General features: G+C 39.0%; 3 protein-coding genes across 3 annotated transcripts; 1 reads left to right on the plus strand and 2 right to left on the minus strand.

Annotated features, from left to right (window-relative positions):
• Positions 1–267: 267 nt before the first annotated feature.
• On the plus strand, positions 268–867 carry ENH_00080090 (hypothetical protein; the record flags this gene model as incomplete). The annotated part of the gene is made up of 1 exon (XM_013583244.1): positions 268–867. The coding sequence occupies one exon, from the start codon at positions 268–270 to the stop codon at positions 865–867; it is 600 nt and encodes a 199-aa protein (XP_013438698.1).
• Positions 868–1,728: 861 nt separating this feature from the next.
• On the minus strand, positions 1,729–6,211 carry ENH_00080100 (hypothetical protein, conserved; the record flags this gene model as incomplete). Its single annotated transcript, XM_013583245.1, has 9 exons — positions 1,729–1,792; positions 2,074–2,186; positions 2,462–2,513; positions 2,835–2,926; positions 3,553–3,856; positions 4,201–4,382; positions 4,846–4,935; positions 5,048–5,326; positions 6,134–6,211. The coding sequence occupies 9 exons, from the start codon at positions 6,209–6,211 to the stop codon at positions 1,729–1,731; spliced, it is 1,254 nt and encodes a 417-aa protein (XP_013438699.1).
• A 1,578-nt stretch (positions 6,212–7,789) lies between these two features.
• ENH_00080110 (hypothetical protein) lies at positions 7,790–8,438 on the minus strand (the record flags this gene model as incomplete). Its single annotated transcript, XM_013583246.1, has 3 exons — positions 7,790–7,912; positions 8,002–8,094; positions 8,196–8,438. The coding sequence occupies 3 exons, from the start codon at positions 8,436–8,438 to the stop codon at positions 7,790–7,792; spliced, it is 459 nt and encodes a 152-aa protein (XP_013438700.1).
• Positions 8,439–16,036: the final 7,598 nt, after the last annotated feature.

Consider the following 16,036-nt stretch of genomic DNA (forward strand, 5'->3'; position numbering starts at 1 on the left):
TTAATAAACTCCAATCTTTGTTTCTTTTTCGGATTTTCTGAATTTAAATTATCTTTTTAATAAACTCCAATCTTTGTTTCTTTTCAGCTTTTCTGAATTTAAATTATCTTTTTAAAAAGTTCTTGCAGCTCTAATCAGCGCAATTCAACTTATGTTTAGCTCAGTTTTCGTTCAACTTGAACGAATGGTGCTGTTTCCTGTCGTTTGCTGCTGCTGCTGCTGCCGCTGCTGCTGCTGCTGCTGCTGCTGCTGCTGCTGCTGCTGCAGCTGCTGCTGCAGCGCTCTCCCCACCGCCAGCTGAAGAAGAGCAGGCCAGCTGGGGCCATTTCGATCTCGTCGGCTCCAGCTTACGCAGCTTCCTTCTGCGTGCCCCGCGTGCTGCCGGAGTCCATGTTTTCTTCTGGAGGAGAGGACGCGGAAGCAGCAGCAGCAGCAGCAGCAGCAGCAGCAGCAGCAACAGCAGCAGGAGCTGCTGCCCTGTGGGGCCCAGAAGGCCCCCCGTGTGTCTCCCCGGGGGGCACTGACAGCACGCGGTCTTCTGCAACGACTCCCGCGGACTCTCCCGTGAGCCACGAGAGGGGCCCCGACGGAGCAGCAGCAGCAGCAGCAGCAGCAGCAGCAGCAGCAGGGGGCAGCAGCAGCAAGAGCTGCTGCGTGCAGGCGGCGCAGGTGCTGCGCAGCAGCGAACACAGAAGCTTCGTGGGCTTTGCTTTTGAAAAATGCCCCCCAGGGACTCAATTTAAAAGTCCAAACGCGGGAAAAAGTGGACCAGTGGACCACGCAGTGGTCTTGCTGGAGCTGGCGCCGGCGGGGGGGGCGGCGGAGCCCTCGCTGCCGCCCTTCAACCGAAAGCGATACGGCACTTAGGAGCTCTTTTTGCATCTTTTCTGCTCTAAAATGCACTTTAAATGCATTTAAATGCATTTGAAATGCATTTTAATGCATTTTAATGCATTTTAAATGCATTTTAATGCATTTTAAATGCATTTTTAATGCATTTCATGTCAAGTAGACAGCAGACTCGCATGCAGAAGCACTTGGCAGTGGAACTGGCGCCCAGTGGTGTCAGTGGTGGAGTGGTGTCCGTGTTGGAAATAAAGTTGGAAGTTTTGCTTTTACTTATTTACTTATTTTAAATGAAATTAATTGGCCTTTCTTTCTGCAAACGCAGTAAAGCTGGCGGCGAACTGCAATGGCGGGAGGCGGACTGGACTCTCCTCATTTTCCCGTATCTGGTTTCGTTTCTGGCCGCTGCACTTGAGAGTTTCAGCTGCTTGTCTGCACTTGAATTAGTCCATTTGACAGTCTTTTTAATCTATTTTGCGTCAATTAGTTGCAAATTCTAGTTTTCTGGACCCTCTGCGTGAACTGAAGACAAGGAGCTGCCACAGCTTCGAAGTTTCGCCTTTGGATCTCAGCAGCGCTCTTTCCCTTTGCCACTAACAGTGTCAGGCGCCAGTTGGCTGCTGCCCGCGCACTTCCCATCAAAAGACTTGCAAAAACGCATTTAAATTCATAAAATATCTTTCCCACATGCATGCATTGCGGGGAAACTGCTGAACTCCTGCCGCAAGCAGCCGCCGGCCGCAGCACCAACACTTCGATGCAATGCTGCATCGACAGGAACTCCTGGGGCCTACCGGCTCTTCTTTCCCCAATTAATAAACTCCTTTTGGGTTTTTTGAAACAAATTCCGGCGGAGAAGTTCAACACTTTCTCCACTCCGCCTCAGTCGTCGTCGTCCACTTTCGGCATGTAGGCGAAGGTGTTCAACAGCGATATGATGCTGCGCCTGAGACGCAGAGGAAACTCATTTCTCACCAGTCTTTTGTTTGATCTTTCTTCGAAACTTTTCGAGTTTTTGCGAATTTTATGCAAACTGATTGTGAATTTCGAATGCAAGACGAGATATTCGCGCATGCGGACTTGTACAAGTATTGCCGGTGCAGAGAGGCGCAAGGATTGCGCATTCATTGAATCAAGTTGGAGCCTTTTGAAGCATAAAATTATTCATTAAACTTCACGAAATAAAGAAAATAAGAATAAATGAACTGCTGTGTGGTGTTGGCTTACATTTCCGTCAAGAGTTCAGAAGGCGTGGTGAGCCGCTCGACCTTCAGGGCGCTGTCGAAGAGGCTCATTAGTTGTCTTTTGTTCAGCGTCTCTTTAGCGAGCAGCATCAGAGCCTAAACAAAGAAAATAAAAGATAAAAAAGACAAAAAAGACAAAAAAAACAGAAAAAACGAACTTTTGTGGGGGAAAACACTTCGTTTGAGCAATGAATGCATCTGCACTTTGATCTAGGTCTATGTCTAGCAGCTGCCGCGTGCACATTTACAATATATTGTGCACATTTGCAATATAATTGGCGTTTTACACGAAGATATTAATTAAATTAATTAAATTAATTAAATATTAAACAATCGGCGTAAATAACACCACATTAATCTCCTAAACTCACTCTCTCTAGTCCCGCAATGTAGGACTCGATGCTTTGCATGAAGACGCGGCGGCTGCGCGCGGAAACAAACACGAAAAGAACGAAAGAGGGGCTTTTCAGAAAATTTAAAAGAACATTTAATGCAAAATAACTCTTAGTTACAATTAATCCAATAAAAGAGAAGAGCAGCAGCAGCGGCTGATCACAAAACATCCACAAGGACAAAACAGCGCAGAGGAAGGCCGAAATTCGAAGAAAAAAGGCTCAATTATGTTTAAATACATTTAAATAATTAAAAAGACAAACAACGGCAATGTCTGATCGCAGAAAATCCCTTTTATTTCCCCGAAATCCCCAACCCGGAACTGCTGCCTTCGGCTTTCTTCAGACGCACTCCTCCGCAGCAAACGCCGATGGATTCTTCGCAGCGACCGCCTCAAGTTTAGTCGCGTTGTGATCTATGAAAGAAATTGTTTCTGGCAGCGTCTGAGAAGAAGAAAAAACGGAAACAAAGCCGGAGTTGTGGAGCGTCTGTGCGCAGAGCTGAGAACGCCTACGTAGCCAAGTGCACTTGGTGCAACATTTCTCATTTTGCACATTTGCGCCAAAATGCAATACCCTAATCACAAGAAAACAAACAAAAACAATAATAGTGAGAATATTAATTGCAATGACAGTCATTTAAGCAGTAATAGCGGCAAACGAGAATGATCTATGTATGTGCAGGCTGGCGTTTTCATGAAGTAAGTATGTTTACCACCTGCACATGCACATTAATGTGTGCTTTTTCGCTTATTTAAGGCTAAGTGCCATCGCCAAAACATATTTATGGAGATTTAAGCTCAAATATATCAATAAATGTGCATGGGTAGCAGCACTTGCGGCACTCTTCGTGTGTTCACGCTGCTGCAGCTGTGCATTTCTGTGGAACCTGTGCCCCTAAAAGTGGAAACAAATGCACAAAACACAAAAAAACACATCTATAAATGCTTAGATGCGCAAGGGACTCAGTGAAAGAGCATTAAGTTGGCAAAAATGGAACTACTCAGCTGCAGCAGCAGGCAGATCGGCTGGAAAGCTGAACTTGAGCAAAGTCTAGGGCTGCTCTTCACCCTTTCTGTCATGAAAACGTCGGAAACTGCCTTTTTCGCAGTTCTTTCTTTGAGTTCGAGGAGTTTGGTCTTGCACTTGAGCATCCAGTCCACGTTCGAGGGCTGTTTCTTCTTCCACCGCCTCTGCGTTTCCTCGGGACTCAACTCCCGCTCGTGCTTGCGGGGCCCCCGGGGCCCCTCCTCGCCTGCCTCTTCTTTGCTGGAAAGCAAATGCGACGGAGAGCCCAAGCCTTCGCTTTCGGAACTCAAAAAGGCGGGGGAAATGCCCACGCCGGAGCCCCTCGCCAGGGGCACTCCGCGGCCTCTGCAGCAAAGCAGCAGGGAGTTCAAGTTCACATTAAGTGCCTTTTCGGAGATTTCAAGTCCACATTAATGGCCTTTTCGGAGATAATTCCTTTCCGAGTTTGCAGCAAAGTCTCTCCGAAGTTGCAGCAACTCGAGGGGCAAATCGCCACTCTCTTCCTCCACGCCGGCGCAAACGAAGTTGAATAGTTGCGGGAACTCGGAGGAATGTTCAGGAACAAAAGAAGAAGAACTTCACCCCATGAAGTGTGTCACAGACTCAGTTCAAAAGAACGAACTGCTGCAGCAAAAGCAGCAGCAAAAGCAGCAGCAAGTGCAGCAGCAGCAGCAGCAGCAGCAGCGGACCTGCCGGCCATTAAAAGCCCCCTGCCTCGGCCTCTGCCGCCCTCCGGTTGTTTTGCTTCTTTTTGGTCTTCTTCTTTTGGAAGAAGTCGCGGCGGAGAAGGCGGAGGGGAGGGAGGGGAGGGAAATTTGTCCAAGACGGAAGAGAGGAACAGAATGAGGGCTTCGCCTCGACTGGTCACTTTCTGTCGTGCAGAAAAGCACACGCAAAGCGGCAAATTGAATTAATTAGTTGAATAATTATTCCTTTATTCATTATTTTTCAATTAGTTTGCATTCTGGCGCTCATTTCACTCATTTCCGTCCATTTTATTCCGCTTTCTGCTTTTTTCTGATCTTCGTCGGCGCCCGTTCACATGCACAAGACAGCACTTCTGTCTGTTCAGCATTTCCCATTTCCGCATTTCACTCGCCGCAAATAAATTCAAAAATAAAATTAAAAACAGAAAATTAAATTAAAAGAAAAACTAGAGAGCTGTGGCTGCTGGGCGCGAGCTGCGTTGCAGGTTCTTGTGCAGATGGAGCTGCTGCTGCAGTTCAGTTTCTGAGCTGATCTCGAGGATTAAGAGCCATTTAAGAGTCAAAAAGAAAAATAATTATTTATTTTGATTATTTAATTTATTTTGAATTCAAAAATGCATTTTCCACCTCAAGAAGCTGCACGAGAAACTTCCGCGACTGGCGGACGCTCTTCTCGGCTCCCCAGATGGGATTCATCGCTTTGAACGACATTTCGTCCTGAAGAAGAAAACAAATTGCAAAATGAAGAATTAAAACTAAAAAGGAATTTAATTTGCACTTTTAAATTCAAAAAAACAAATTAAAACTCCAAAGATCAACACTTCCGCACAAGTTCAAATGTCAACTTCAAAGAGGAGTCCACCACCGCCTTGGCCCTCTTCAGCAGCGCCTCCACATCTTTGCGGCTGCACTTAAAATCGCCTTTCTTCTCCTCGCTGCTGCTGCTGCTGCTGCTGCCGCTGCTGCTGCTGCTGCTGCTGCTGCTGCTGCCGCTGCTGCTGCTGCTGCTGCTGCTGCTGCTGCTGTTTGGGGCGGAGGAGTCCGCCTGGGTGGAGGGGGAAGCAATTGCAACAAGACGGTCTTTGATGTTTTCCACAGATTTCAAAATCTGGAATGCATGCAGCAACGAAGTGGGGCTTTTCGAGAAATAAAAACAAAAATCTCCACAAAACTGAATTATAAATAAACAAATAAAAACAAATAATTCTTTTTTGAAAGTTTAAATCCAAAATGAATTAAATATCCTATTATAAATAAACAAATAAAAACAAATAATTCTTTTTTGAAAGTTTAAATCCAAAATGAATTAAATATCCATTCTGCAAATTCAAATTCTCCCGCGAGAACGCGCAGAGCGGAACACGGAGCGCTGCGGCTGGAACGAAGCGAAAGAGCTGTTGAACTGAAATGAATTGTTCAATTTCGAATTAAAAAGAAATATAAAATAAATAATAAATAAAATAATTAAAATAAAATAATTTTAAATAAATAAATCCAGAATTAATCCTCCGTTCAACTTGCCTCGTTGGCTGTGCTCAAGAGGGAGTTTTTGGTTTCGGTCGCAGCTGCGATGATCTGCAAACAGGCGCGCCTTTAAAAGCAACTTAAAGTGACAAATAACAACAAATAATAATTATAATAATTAATAATAATTAATAATAATAATTAATAATATTTATAAATAATAATAATAAACAAAAGAGTCAATTCAAGATCGAAGACAGCGCCAGCGATGGGCCGGCGCAGCGAAAGAGCTGGAAGTCCTTTTCGGGTGTATGCGCAGCATCTCCCGTTTTCCCGAATCGGCATTTGCATTTGTTTGCAATTAAAATTCATTTTTTGAATTAAATTAATTATTTTTCTTTTATTTTTTACTCTTTTTGAATTAATTTGCGCCTTTTCCGACTCAGTTTACCTGCGGATGCGTCGAATCGAGCAGCACCAGAGTCAAGACCTCCTCGTCGTCGATCTGCGAAAGATCCGGGACTTCCATTGCGTCGGAGAGCGAAAAAAAGAAAAGAAAAAGAAAAGAAAAAGAAAAAATAAATAAAAAATGAATTTCGGAAACAAATCCACAAAAAAAGAAAAAGAAAACAGCAGCGGGAGTTCAAGTCCCGGCAGCAGAGGAAGCAGCTGCTGCAGCAGAAGCTTCAGCTCCAGGCCTCAGCTGTCTGCATTGAAATGAAAACAAAGAAAAGACAACAAAGAAAAGAAACAAAAGAAGAAATTAATTTGTCTAAAAAGGGAAATAAAGAAGAAATAAATCTGTCTTCCGAGACCCCCCAGTTGCGCGCAGGGCTGGAGGCCCTTGGGAAGCAAATTCGCATTTATTTGACCCTGAAATTGCACTTATTTGCTGCTGCTGCTTCCTGCAAGCAGCAGCAGCAGCAGCAGCAGCAGCAGCAGCAGCTGCAGCAGCAGCAGCAGCAGCGGCGGCGGCGGCGGGCTCCCTCGAGGCCCCCCGGGCCCTAGGCAGCGCCTCTTGGGGTATTTAAATGAATTAAATAAATTATTAAAATAAAAAATAAAAAGAAAATCAAAAATGCAGCAGCAAGGCTGCAGGGCCTCAGCAGCAGCAGCAAGAAATGCAAGACAGACACAGAGAAGACACAGAGCCGCTGCAGCAGCAGCAGCAGCAGCAGCAGCAGCAGCAGCAGCTCTGCGGGCCCTTGAGGGCAAAGTGGACAAACAAATAATAAATTTAAACAAAATGGAAATTAAAAAATACTTTTATTTCCATTTAATTCCTCAGACACAAACAACTGCTGCCACCCGCCTCCACAGCCCCAAAAACTGCATGCGCTGCTGCTTCCAGTCGGCGCAGCAAAAAGTTGAGGCCTGCTGCTGCTGCTGCTGCTGCTGCTGCTGCTGCTGCTGCTGCTGCAGCAAATTAGTTGTATGAACTTCGATTTTTTTTGATTTCGCTTGAATTTGAATGCCCCCAAGATCCCCAGGCCCCCTCCGAGCCCTCTGCATGCAAATTTTGATTTAATTTAATTATTTTCATTTTATCTTTTAAATGAATTAAACCAAAATAAAAAAGAAAGTTTCTTCAGGAGGCCCTGCGAGGCCCCGCGGGAACTTGAATGTTCCCACAAGCCCCGCTGGCTCTGCGCCAGTCTCGCTGAATGCGGGCTTGTTAGATGCAGAATTGCAAATGTTTATTGCGGATTTAATTAAAAAAACAAAACTATTTAATTAACAAAACAAAACTGTTTCTTTTTTTAATTTAATTTGCAGTTTTAGCTGCTAAAGTTCTGCGTCGAAGAGGCGCGCGGGCTCGAATCGGAATGTGCAAAACGCTGCAGCAGCGCGGAAGCGGGAAACTTCGCCTTAATGTCCTCAGTTGAGTTTCTTTTAGATTAAAACAGCTTTGGAGTTTATTTGGAGTTTATTTAGAAGAAATAAAATTAAAAAAGTCTTCGAATTTGCGAAATTCAAAACGGGTGTTCGCGCGCAGCGCTGGGGTGTATAGGCAGCTTGCCCGTTCAACTCGCGCAGCCGCGGATCCACTCCCGCCAGTTTGCACAAACTGCTCGCTGAACTTTATCATTTAATTAATTAATTTCTTTTATTTTGCAATTGTTGGAAAATGGCGACTCTCGGAGAGAGCAAGTCGGCTCGCAAGCACGTCGGGACCGTCCCGGCTTCCTGCGACTTGAACGAAGGCAACGAGGAGCACTTCATCAGCATTGTGAGCCGATCAAGTTTGTAATTTCTTTTTTATTTCTTTTTTATGACTTCTTTTTGTAATTTATTTCTTTTTATAAATGCCATTTTAAGGACAAGTTGCAAAACGTGGGGATCAACGCAGCAGACATCGCCAAGCTGCGAGGCTCGGGTTACTGCACAGTGCTTTCCGTGATTCAGACCACAGTAAGGCGACAGCAGCAGCAGCAGCAGCAGCAGCAGCAGCAGCAGCAGCAGCAGCAGCGCGCATTTAAAAGGACTTAATTTAATTTATAAACTCGACTCAGAAAAAAGACCTGGCTCTCGTGAAAGGCCTCTCGGAGGCCAAAGTTGAAAAGATCGTCGAAGCCGCCATGAAGTTGGAGTTGTGCAATTCCTTCATCAGCGGCGGCGAGTTGATAGCGCGCCGGGCCAAAGTGGTGAAGATAACCACAGGTGCAAGCTTGCTGCTGCTGCTGCTGCTGCTGCTGCTGCTGCTGCTGCTGCTGCTGCTGCTGCTGCTGCTGCCGCTGCTGCTGCTGCTGGGACATCTGCACTGCTGCTGCTGCTGCTGCTGCTGGGGCATCTGCGCTGCTGCTGCTGCTTCCGCTGCTGCTGCTGCTGCTGCTGCTGCTGCTGCTGCTGCAGTTTGGCAGCTGGTTGCATGCAATTTCCGCAGGATCTTCGCAGCTGGACCTGCTTTTGGGGGGCGGAGTGGAGACGATGTCGATAACGGAAGTCTTTGGCGAAAACAGAACTGGAAAAACTCAAATTTGCCACACTTTGTGCGTCACTGCGCAACTCCCCAGGGAGATGGGCGGCGGCTGCGGAAAGGCAAGTCCTCTCAGTTCTATTTATTTGTTTTATTTTATTTGTTTTATTTGGTTTATTTTGTTTTATTTTGTTTTATTTTATTTTGTTTATTTTGTTTTGTTTTATTTTATTTTCTTTTTCTTCTTTTTCTCTTTTATACTTTGTATTTTTCCATTTTTTTATTTCTTTTTCCTCTTTTTTCTTCCTTTTCCCCTCTTTTTTCCCCGTTTTTTTCCCATTTTCTCCGCTCTTTTATTTAATTTCTTTTCCCCTTCAAACTGCCTTTTAAATCTCCTCAAATTGCATTAAAAGTCTCCAAAAAGAAGTCCAAATTGAACGCCTTTTCAGGTTTGCTACGTCGACACGGAGGCGACTTTTCGCCCGGAAAAAATCTGCGAAATTGCGGCGCGCTTCGGCCTCGACGGCGCGGGGTGTCTCGACAACGTAATGTACGCCCGCGCCTACACCACCGAACACATGCACCAGCTCTTTGCTGCTGCTGCTGCAAAGGTATTTACGCTGCTGCTGCTGCTGCTGCTGCTGCTGCTGCTGCTGCTGCTGCTGTTGCTGCTGCTGCTGCTGCAAAGGTATTTCTCCTGCTGCTGCTGCTGTTGTGCGTGCACCAGCTCTTTGCTGCTGCTGCTGCAAAGGTAATTACGCTCCTGCTGCTGCTGCTGCTGCTGCTGCTGCTGCTGCTGCTGCTGCTGTGCGTGCAACAGTTGTTTGGTGGTGCTGCTGCAAAGGTATTTTTGCTGCTGCTGCTGCTGTGCGTGCACCAGTTATTTGCTGCTGCTGCTGCAAAGGTAATTCCTGCTGCTGCTGCTGCTGCTCCTGCTGCTGCTCCTGCTGCTGTGCATGCATCAGTTGTTTGCTGCTGCTGCTGCTCCTGCTGCTGTGCATGCATCAGTTGTTTGCTGCTGCTGCTGCTGCTGCGAAGCTACTTGGGTGTTTGGGGGCTTGCTGGCGGGTGTACAGACACCGCAAGGCCGCGGTGTGTCTCTGCGCAGCGGCGCCAAAGCGCTCTTCAAATCTTTTTTTCTCCTTTTCAACTTTTCTGTCTTCAACTTCTTTTTTAACTTCTTTTTCTTCAACTTCTTTTTTGAAATAAAGTTTTCCATTCTTTGCTCTTCCCCTCGCATTCATTTCCGCCTTTTCAGATGAGCGAGGAGAAATTCGGTGCGCGCAAGAGCTGCTGCTGCTGCTGCTGCTGCTGCTGTTGCTGCTGCTCTGCTGCTGCTGCTGCTGCCGCTGCTGCTGCTGCTGCCGCTGCTGCTCTGCTGCTGCTGCTGCCGCTGCTGCTGCTGCTGCTGCTGCTGCTGCTGCTGCTGCTGCTGGATGAAGTTGGGATTTGAAGAGAGTTGGACTTGACTTGGAAGGGACTTCAGCGCTGCTGATTGTGGACTCCATCATGGCTTTGTTTCGCGTGGACTTCAGCGGCCGCGGAGAGTTGGCGGAGCGGCAGCAGAAGTTAAATAAAATGCTGAGTTCCCTCATCAAGGTGTCTGAACAGTTCAACGTCGCTGTCGTCCTCACCAACCAAGTCATGTGAGGTCACTTTATTTGCTTCATTTTATTTCATTTTATTTCACTTTGTTGCACTTTATCGTTTTATTTCACTTTGTTTCACTTTATTTCACTTTGTTTCACTTTATTTCTCCTTTATTTCACTTTATTTCCCTTTATTTCACTTTATTTCGTTTTATTTCAGTTTATTTCAATTTATTTCAATTTGTTTCAATTTATTTCACTTTGTTTCACTTTATTTCACTTTATTTCACTTTATTTCAATTTGTTTCACTTTAATTCATTCTATTTCATTTTATTTCATTTTATATCTTTTTATTTTATTCCTTTTTATTTCTTTATATTTCATTTTATTTCCTTTTATTTCATTTTATTTTATTTTATTTCATTTTATATCACTTTATTTCGTTTTATTTCATTTTATATCCTTTATTTTATTTCACTTTATTTCATTTTATTTCATTTTATTTCATTTTATTTCTTTTTATTTCTTTTTATTTCATTTTATTTCCTTTTATTTCATTTTATTTCATTTCATTTCTTTTCATTTCTTTTCATTTCATTTTATTTCCTTTTATTTCTTTTTATTTCTTTTTATTTCATTTTATTTCTTTTTATTTCTTTTATTTAATTTTATTTAATTTTATTTCCTTTATTTCATTATTTAATTTTATTTAATTTTATTTATTTTATTTTAATTATTTAATTTTATTTAATTTATTTAATTTCTTTTCTCCGCAGGTCCGACCCCGGCGGCGGGTTGACTTTCGTGTCCAACCCCACAAAGCCTGGTGTGTCTAGACACCTCAGCAGCTTGCCCTTTTTTCTTACTTTTGACTTTATTTAATTAATTAACCAAATCCGCGGAATTTAATTTCAATTCCTCATTTAAATCCATTTAAATCCTTTTAATTCCTCATTTAAATCCTTTTAATTCCTCATTTAAATCCCTTTAATTCACTATTTTAATTCCATTTAAATCCTTTTAATTCCTCATTTAAATCCTTTTAATTCACTATTTTAATTCCATTTAAATCCTTTTAATTCCTCATTTTAATTCCATTTAAATCATTTTAATTCCCCATTTTAATTCCTCATTTAAAACCTTTTAACTCCTCATTTAACTCCTTTTAACTCCTCATTTAACTCCTTTTAACTCCTCAGTTAACTCCATTTAACTCCATTTAACTCCTTTTAACTCCTCATTTAACTCCATTTAACTCCATTTAACTCCTTTTAATTCACTTAAATCCTTTCAATTCCATTTAACTCCTTTTAATTCCTCTTTTAACTCCATTTAACTCCATTTAACTCCATTTAACTCCATTTAACTCCATTTAACTCCATTTAAATCCTTTTAATTCACTTAAATCCTTTCAATTCCATTTAACTCCTTTTAATTCCTCTTTTAACTCCATTTAACTCCTATTAACTCCTTTTAACTCCCTTTAACTCCCTTTAACTCCTATTAACTCCATTTAACTCCTTTTAACTCCTTTTAACTCCCTTTAACTCCACTTAAACCCTTTTAATTCCTCATTTAACTCCATTTAATCCATTTAATCCATTTTAACTCCATTTAATCCCTTTAATTAACTATTCAACTCCAACTTTTTCAGTCGGCGGCCACGTCCTCGGCCACGCCTCCACAACTCGGCTGTCGCTGCGGAAAGGCAAAGGCGAACAGCGAATTTGCAAAGTCTTCGACGCCCCCAACTTGGCAGAGGCCGAGTGCACTTTCCAGCTGTGAGTCCAGCGACTTTGAGGGACTTAAATGAGGATTTTAAGGGATTTTAAGGGGGAATTTGGGGACTTTTAGGAGGAATTTAAGGATTTAAAGGGATTTAAAGGAGTTAAAGGGATTTAAAGGAGTTAAATGGATTAAAAGGAGCTAAATGAGGAGTTAAAAGGAGTTAAAAGGAGTTAAAAGGAGTTAAATGGAGTTAAATGAGGAATTAAAAGGGTTCAAGTGGGGAATTGGTCCACTGGTCACTGACCAGTGGTCCACTGGTCAGGCTAAAGTGGTCCACTGGTCACGGCGCAGGGAGGCACTTCAGCAAAGCGCCGTTTGTTCATTTCTTTTGTTTGTTTTCTTTGTTTGTTTCTTTTATTTAATTGTTTATTTCTTTTTTATTTCTTTTGTTTATTTGTTTTTTTTATTTCTTTTATTTATTTATTTATTATTGTTTTATTTATTTGCTGCTCAGCACGGGCCAGGGCATCACCGACGCGACGGAGTGATTTGCGGCTGAGAGACTTCAGCTGTCAGTTCTTGGAAAGGCCAACAACAGATCTTTTGCTTTCGAGTTGAAATCAAATTTCTTTTTTTTTTTTTGAAATAAAATAACTTTTGTTTCTTTTGAAATAAAATAACTTTTGTTTCTTTTTGAAACAAAACAACTTTTGTTTCTTTTTGAAACAAAACAACTTTTGTTTTTGTTGAAATCAAATAACTTTTGTTTTTTTTTGAAATCAAATTACTTTTGTTTTTGTTGAAATAACTTTTCTTTTTTTGTTGAAATGAAACCACTTTTTGTTTGCTTTTGAAACGCAGTCAAAGGAAACAAATAAACAAATATATATACATTTACACATATATATATACAATATATATATATATATATATATATATATATATATATATATATATATATATATATATATATATATATATATATAAATGCAACTTTGTATAATGATAGCGTCTGCAGTAACTACTAACTAGGGCGAGGTGTTTGTGCTGCTGTTGGGGTGTACGTACACCCCGGCAGAAAGGAAAGAAAAAAAATTCGAAGAAAAATTTGACAGAAAATTTTGTGACAAAAATGCGATTTGGGCCAAAGGCTCGTTGCTGCGGCAGTTGGTCTTTTGAACAATTGAATAATTGAATTAATTGAATTAAATGAATTAATTGAATTAAATGAATTAAATGAATTAAATGAATTAATTGAATTGATTGAATTGATTGAATTGATTCAATTGATTCAATCAATTGAATTAATTGAACTTTGATTGAATTGATTGAATTAATTGAATTGATTCATTCGATTGAATTAATTGAACTTTGATTGAATTGATTCAATCAATTAAATCAATTGAATTAATTCAATCAATTGAATTGATTCAATCAATTGAATTAATTCAATTAATTGAATTAATTCAATTGATTAATGAATTAGTTTCCGAATTCGCATTTAATTCATTAATTTGCATTTCCAGCGAAAGCGCAGCACAAAAAGAAGCGGCGAGCTCTTCAGTGCAGACTCGAGGTGTACGTACACCTGGCGAGCTGCCCCCTGCACAGCCGCTTCGCACTTTTCGAATTGCATTTATTTTAATTTGCATTTATTTTAATTTGCATTTATTTTAATTTGCATTTATTTGAATTTGAATTTGAATTGCATTTATTTTAATTTGAATTCGAATTGCATTTATTTAATTTGCAGTTTAAGAAGTTTCAGTTAACTCTCTTTGGTGCTGCCTTAAGGCCCTGCAAAGGACTTCGCGTGAGAAATGCATTTTTAAAAAGTTTTTAATTTCAGTTAAGTCTTTCAAAGTTCTTTTATTTCAGTTAAGTCTTTCAAAGTTCTTTTATTTCAATTAAGTCTTTCAAAGTTCTTTTATTTCAGTTTTATTTCAGTAAAGTCTTTTAAAGTTCCTTTATTTCAATTAAGTTTTTGGAACTTCTTTTATTTCAGTTAAGTTTTTTATTTCAGTTTTCGAAACTTTTCAAGTTTGGAGAACTGGCGGAAGTTGAAAAGACTTTTGCGAGTTGTGGAGCAAACAAACAAACTAGCAATTAATTCAATTAATTCAAACAAATTCAATTTAATTCAATTCAAACAAATTCAATTTAATTCAATTTAATTAAATTGAATTTAATTCAATTTAATTAAATTGAATTTAATTCAATTTAATTAAATTGAATTTAATTCAATTTAATTCAAAAACAAAACAATTCAAAAACGCTTTTCACTTCTTTCCCTTCTTCGCCCCATCCCGCCATTCCTTGCTGCCCAAAACTGCAAGCAAAGACAGAAAACAAATGAATCAATCAATTAAAATAAATAAATAAATAAATAAACAAATAAATAAATAAACAAATAAATAAATAAACAAAACAAATAATTAATTATTCAATTTAAGTAAATAAATAAAACAAAAAGAAACCGAAATGAATTCGCTGAGGCAAACGGGCCCCTCCGGAGTGTCTAGACACCCGAGCGGCTGTGCCATCAGTTTTTCGGTTTTATTTTTTGATTTTTTCTTTTGTTCTTTTCAATTCTTTTTTGATTTAAAGTCGAATTAATTCGCACTCATTTATTTATTTATTTATTTATTTATTTATTTATCTTAATGCGATTCAAATAATCAATTAAAATGATTAAAATAATTAGAATAACTGAGATAGTCGAAATAATTGAAATAACTGAACTAATTAATTAAAATAATTCAATAATTGCAACAATTAAACAAATGAAATAATGAAAATAAATAAAATAAAATAAATAAATAAAATAAAATAAATAAATAAAATAAAATAAATAAATAAAATAAAATAATAAATAAAATAAAATAATAAATAAAATAAAATAAAATAAATAAAATTTGAATTTCCCACCTGTGCAGTTCACTCCCAACTGACACCAAATTTCCTGGTCGCCGACTTTAATGGCCACTTTGCCTCCGTGGAACCTTTGCAAACAAAAAAGAACAAAAATAAATAAATAAATAAATAAATAAAATAATAAATAAATAAATAAAATAAATAAATAAATAAATAAATAAATAATATAATAAGTAGAATAAATCAAATAATGAAATAAATGCAATGAATCAAATAAACAGTTAAATCCAATAACAAACAAATAAGTCCATTAAACAAACAAATAAATCCATTAAACAAACGAACTGAATAACAAATAAATCAAACAAACGAATAAACAAACCAAATAAACAATCAAATAAACAAACAATCAAATAAACAAATAACAAGTAAACAAATACCAAACAAATAAACAAATAAAAACAAATAATAAACAAATAATAAACAAACAAATAAAAACAAAAAGTCCCACCAGCCGCACGAGCCGCTGCTGAAGGTGCGGGGTTTCATTTGGAAGTCCAATAAATAAACAAATACCAAATAAACAAACAAATAAAAACAAATAACAAACAAACAAATACCAAATAAAAAACAAATGAAACAAATAAAAAGAAATAAAAAATAAAAACAAATAAAAGACTCTCACCAGCCGCAAGAGCCACTACTGAAAGTGCGGGGTTTCATTTGGAAGTTCAATATATGAACAAATAACAAACAAATAAACAAATAAAGCAAATAACAAACAAACAAATACCAAATAAAAACAAACAATAAACAAATAAAAACAAATAAAAAGAAATAAAAGACATAAAAAGAATCCCACAAATAAATAAAAACAAATAAATAAAAAGAATTCCTACCATCCACAAGAGCCACTACTAAAAGTTCTTGGTTTCATTTGGAAGTTTAAATTTCCAATTTTGGAATTCATCACCGGCGCTTTTTCCAAAAAACTTTGCCGAGACATCAGCGCAGCTGAAATCACAAAAGAAGTCTTTTATTTTTTATTATTTATTTATTTATTTATTTATTTATTTATTTATTTATTTATTTATTTATTTATTTATTTATTTGTTTATTTAGTTCTTTAATTCATTTAATTGGATTTAGTTTGATTGGTTTAATTTGATTTAGTTTGATTTAATTTGATTTAATTTGATTTGATTTAATTTGATGTAATTTAATTGGTGAAAAGCACTTTGGATT

Source organism: Eimeria necatrix, genomic scaffold (assembly GCF_000499385.1).
Source record: "Eimeria necatrix Houghton genomic scaffold, Enh_scaff863, whole genome shotgun sequence".
Taxonomy (NCBI): domain Eukaryota; phylum Apicomplexa; class Conoidasida; order Eucoccidiorida; family Eimeriidae; genus Eimeria; species Eimeria necatrix.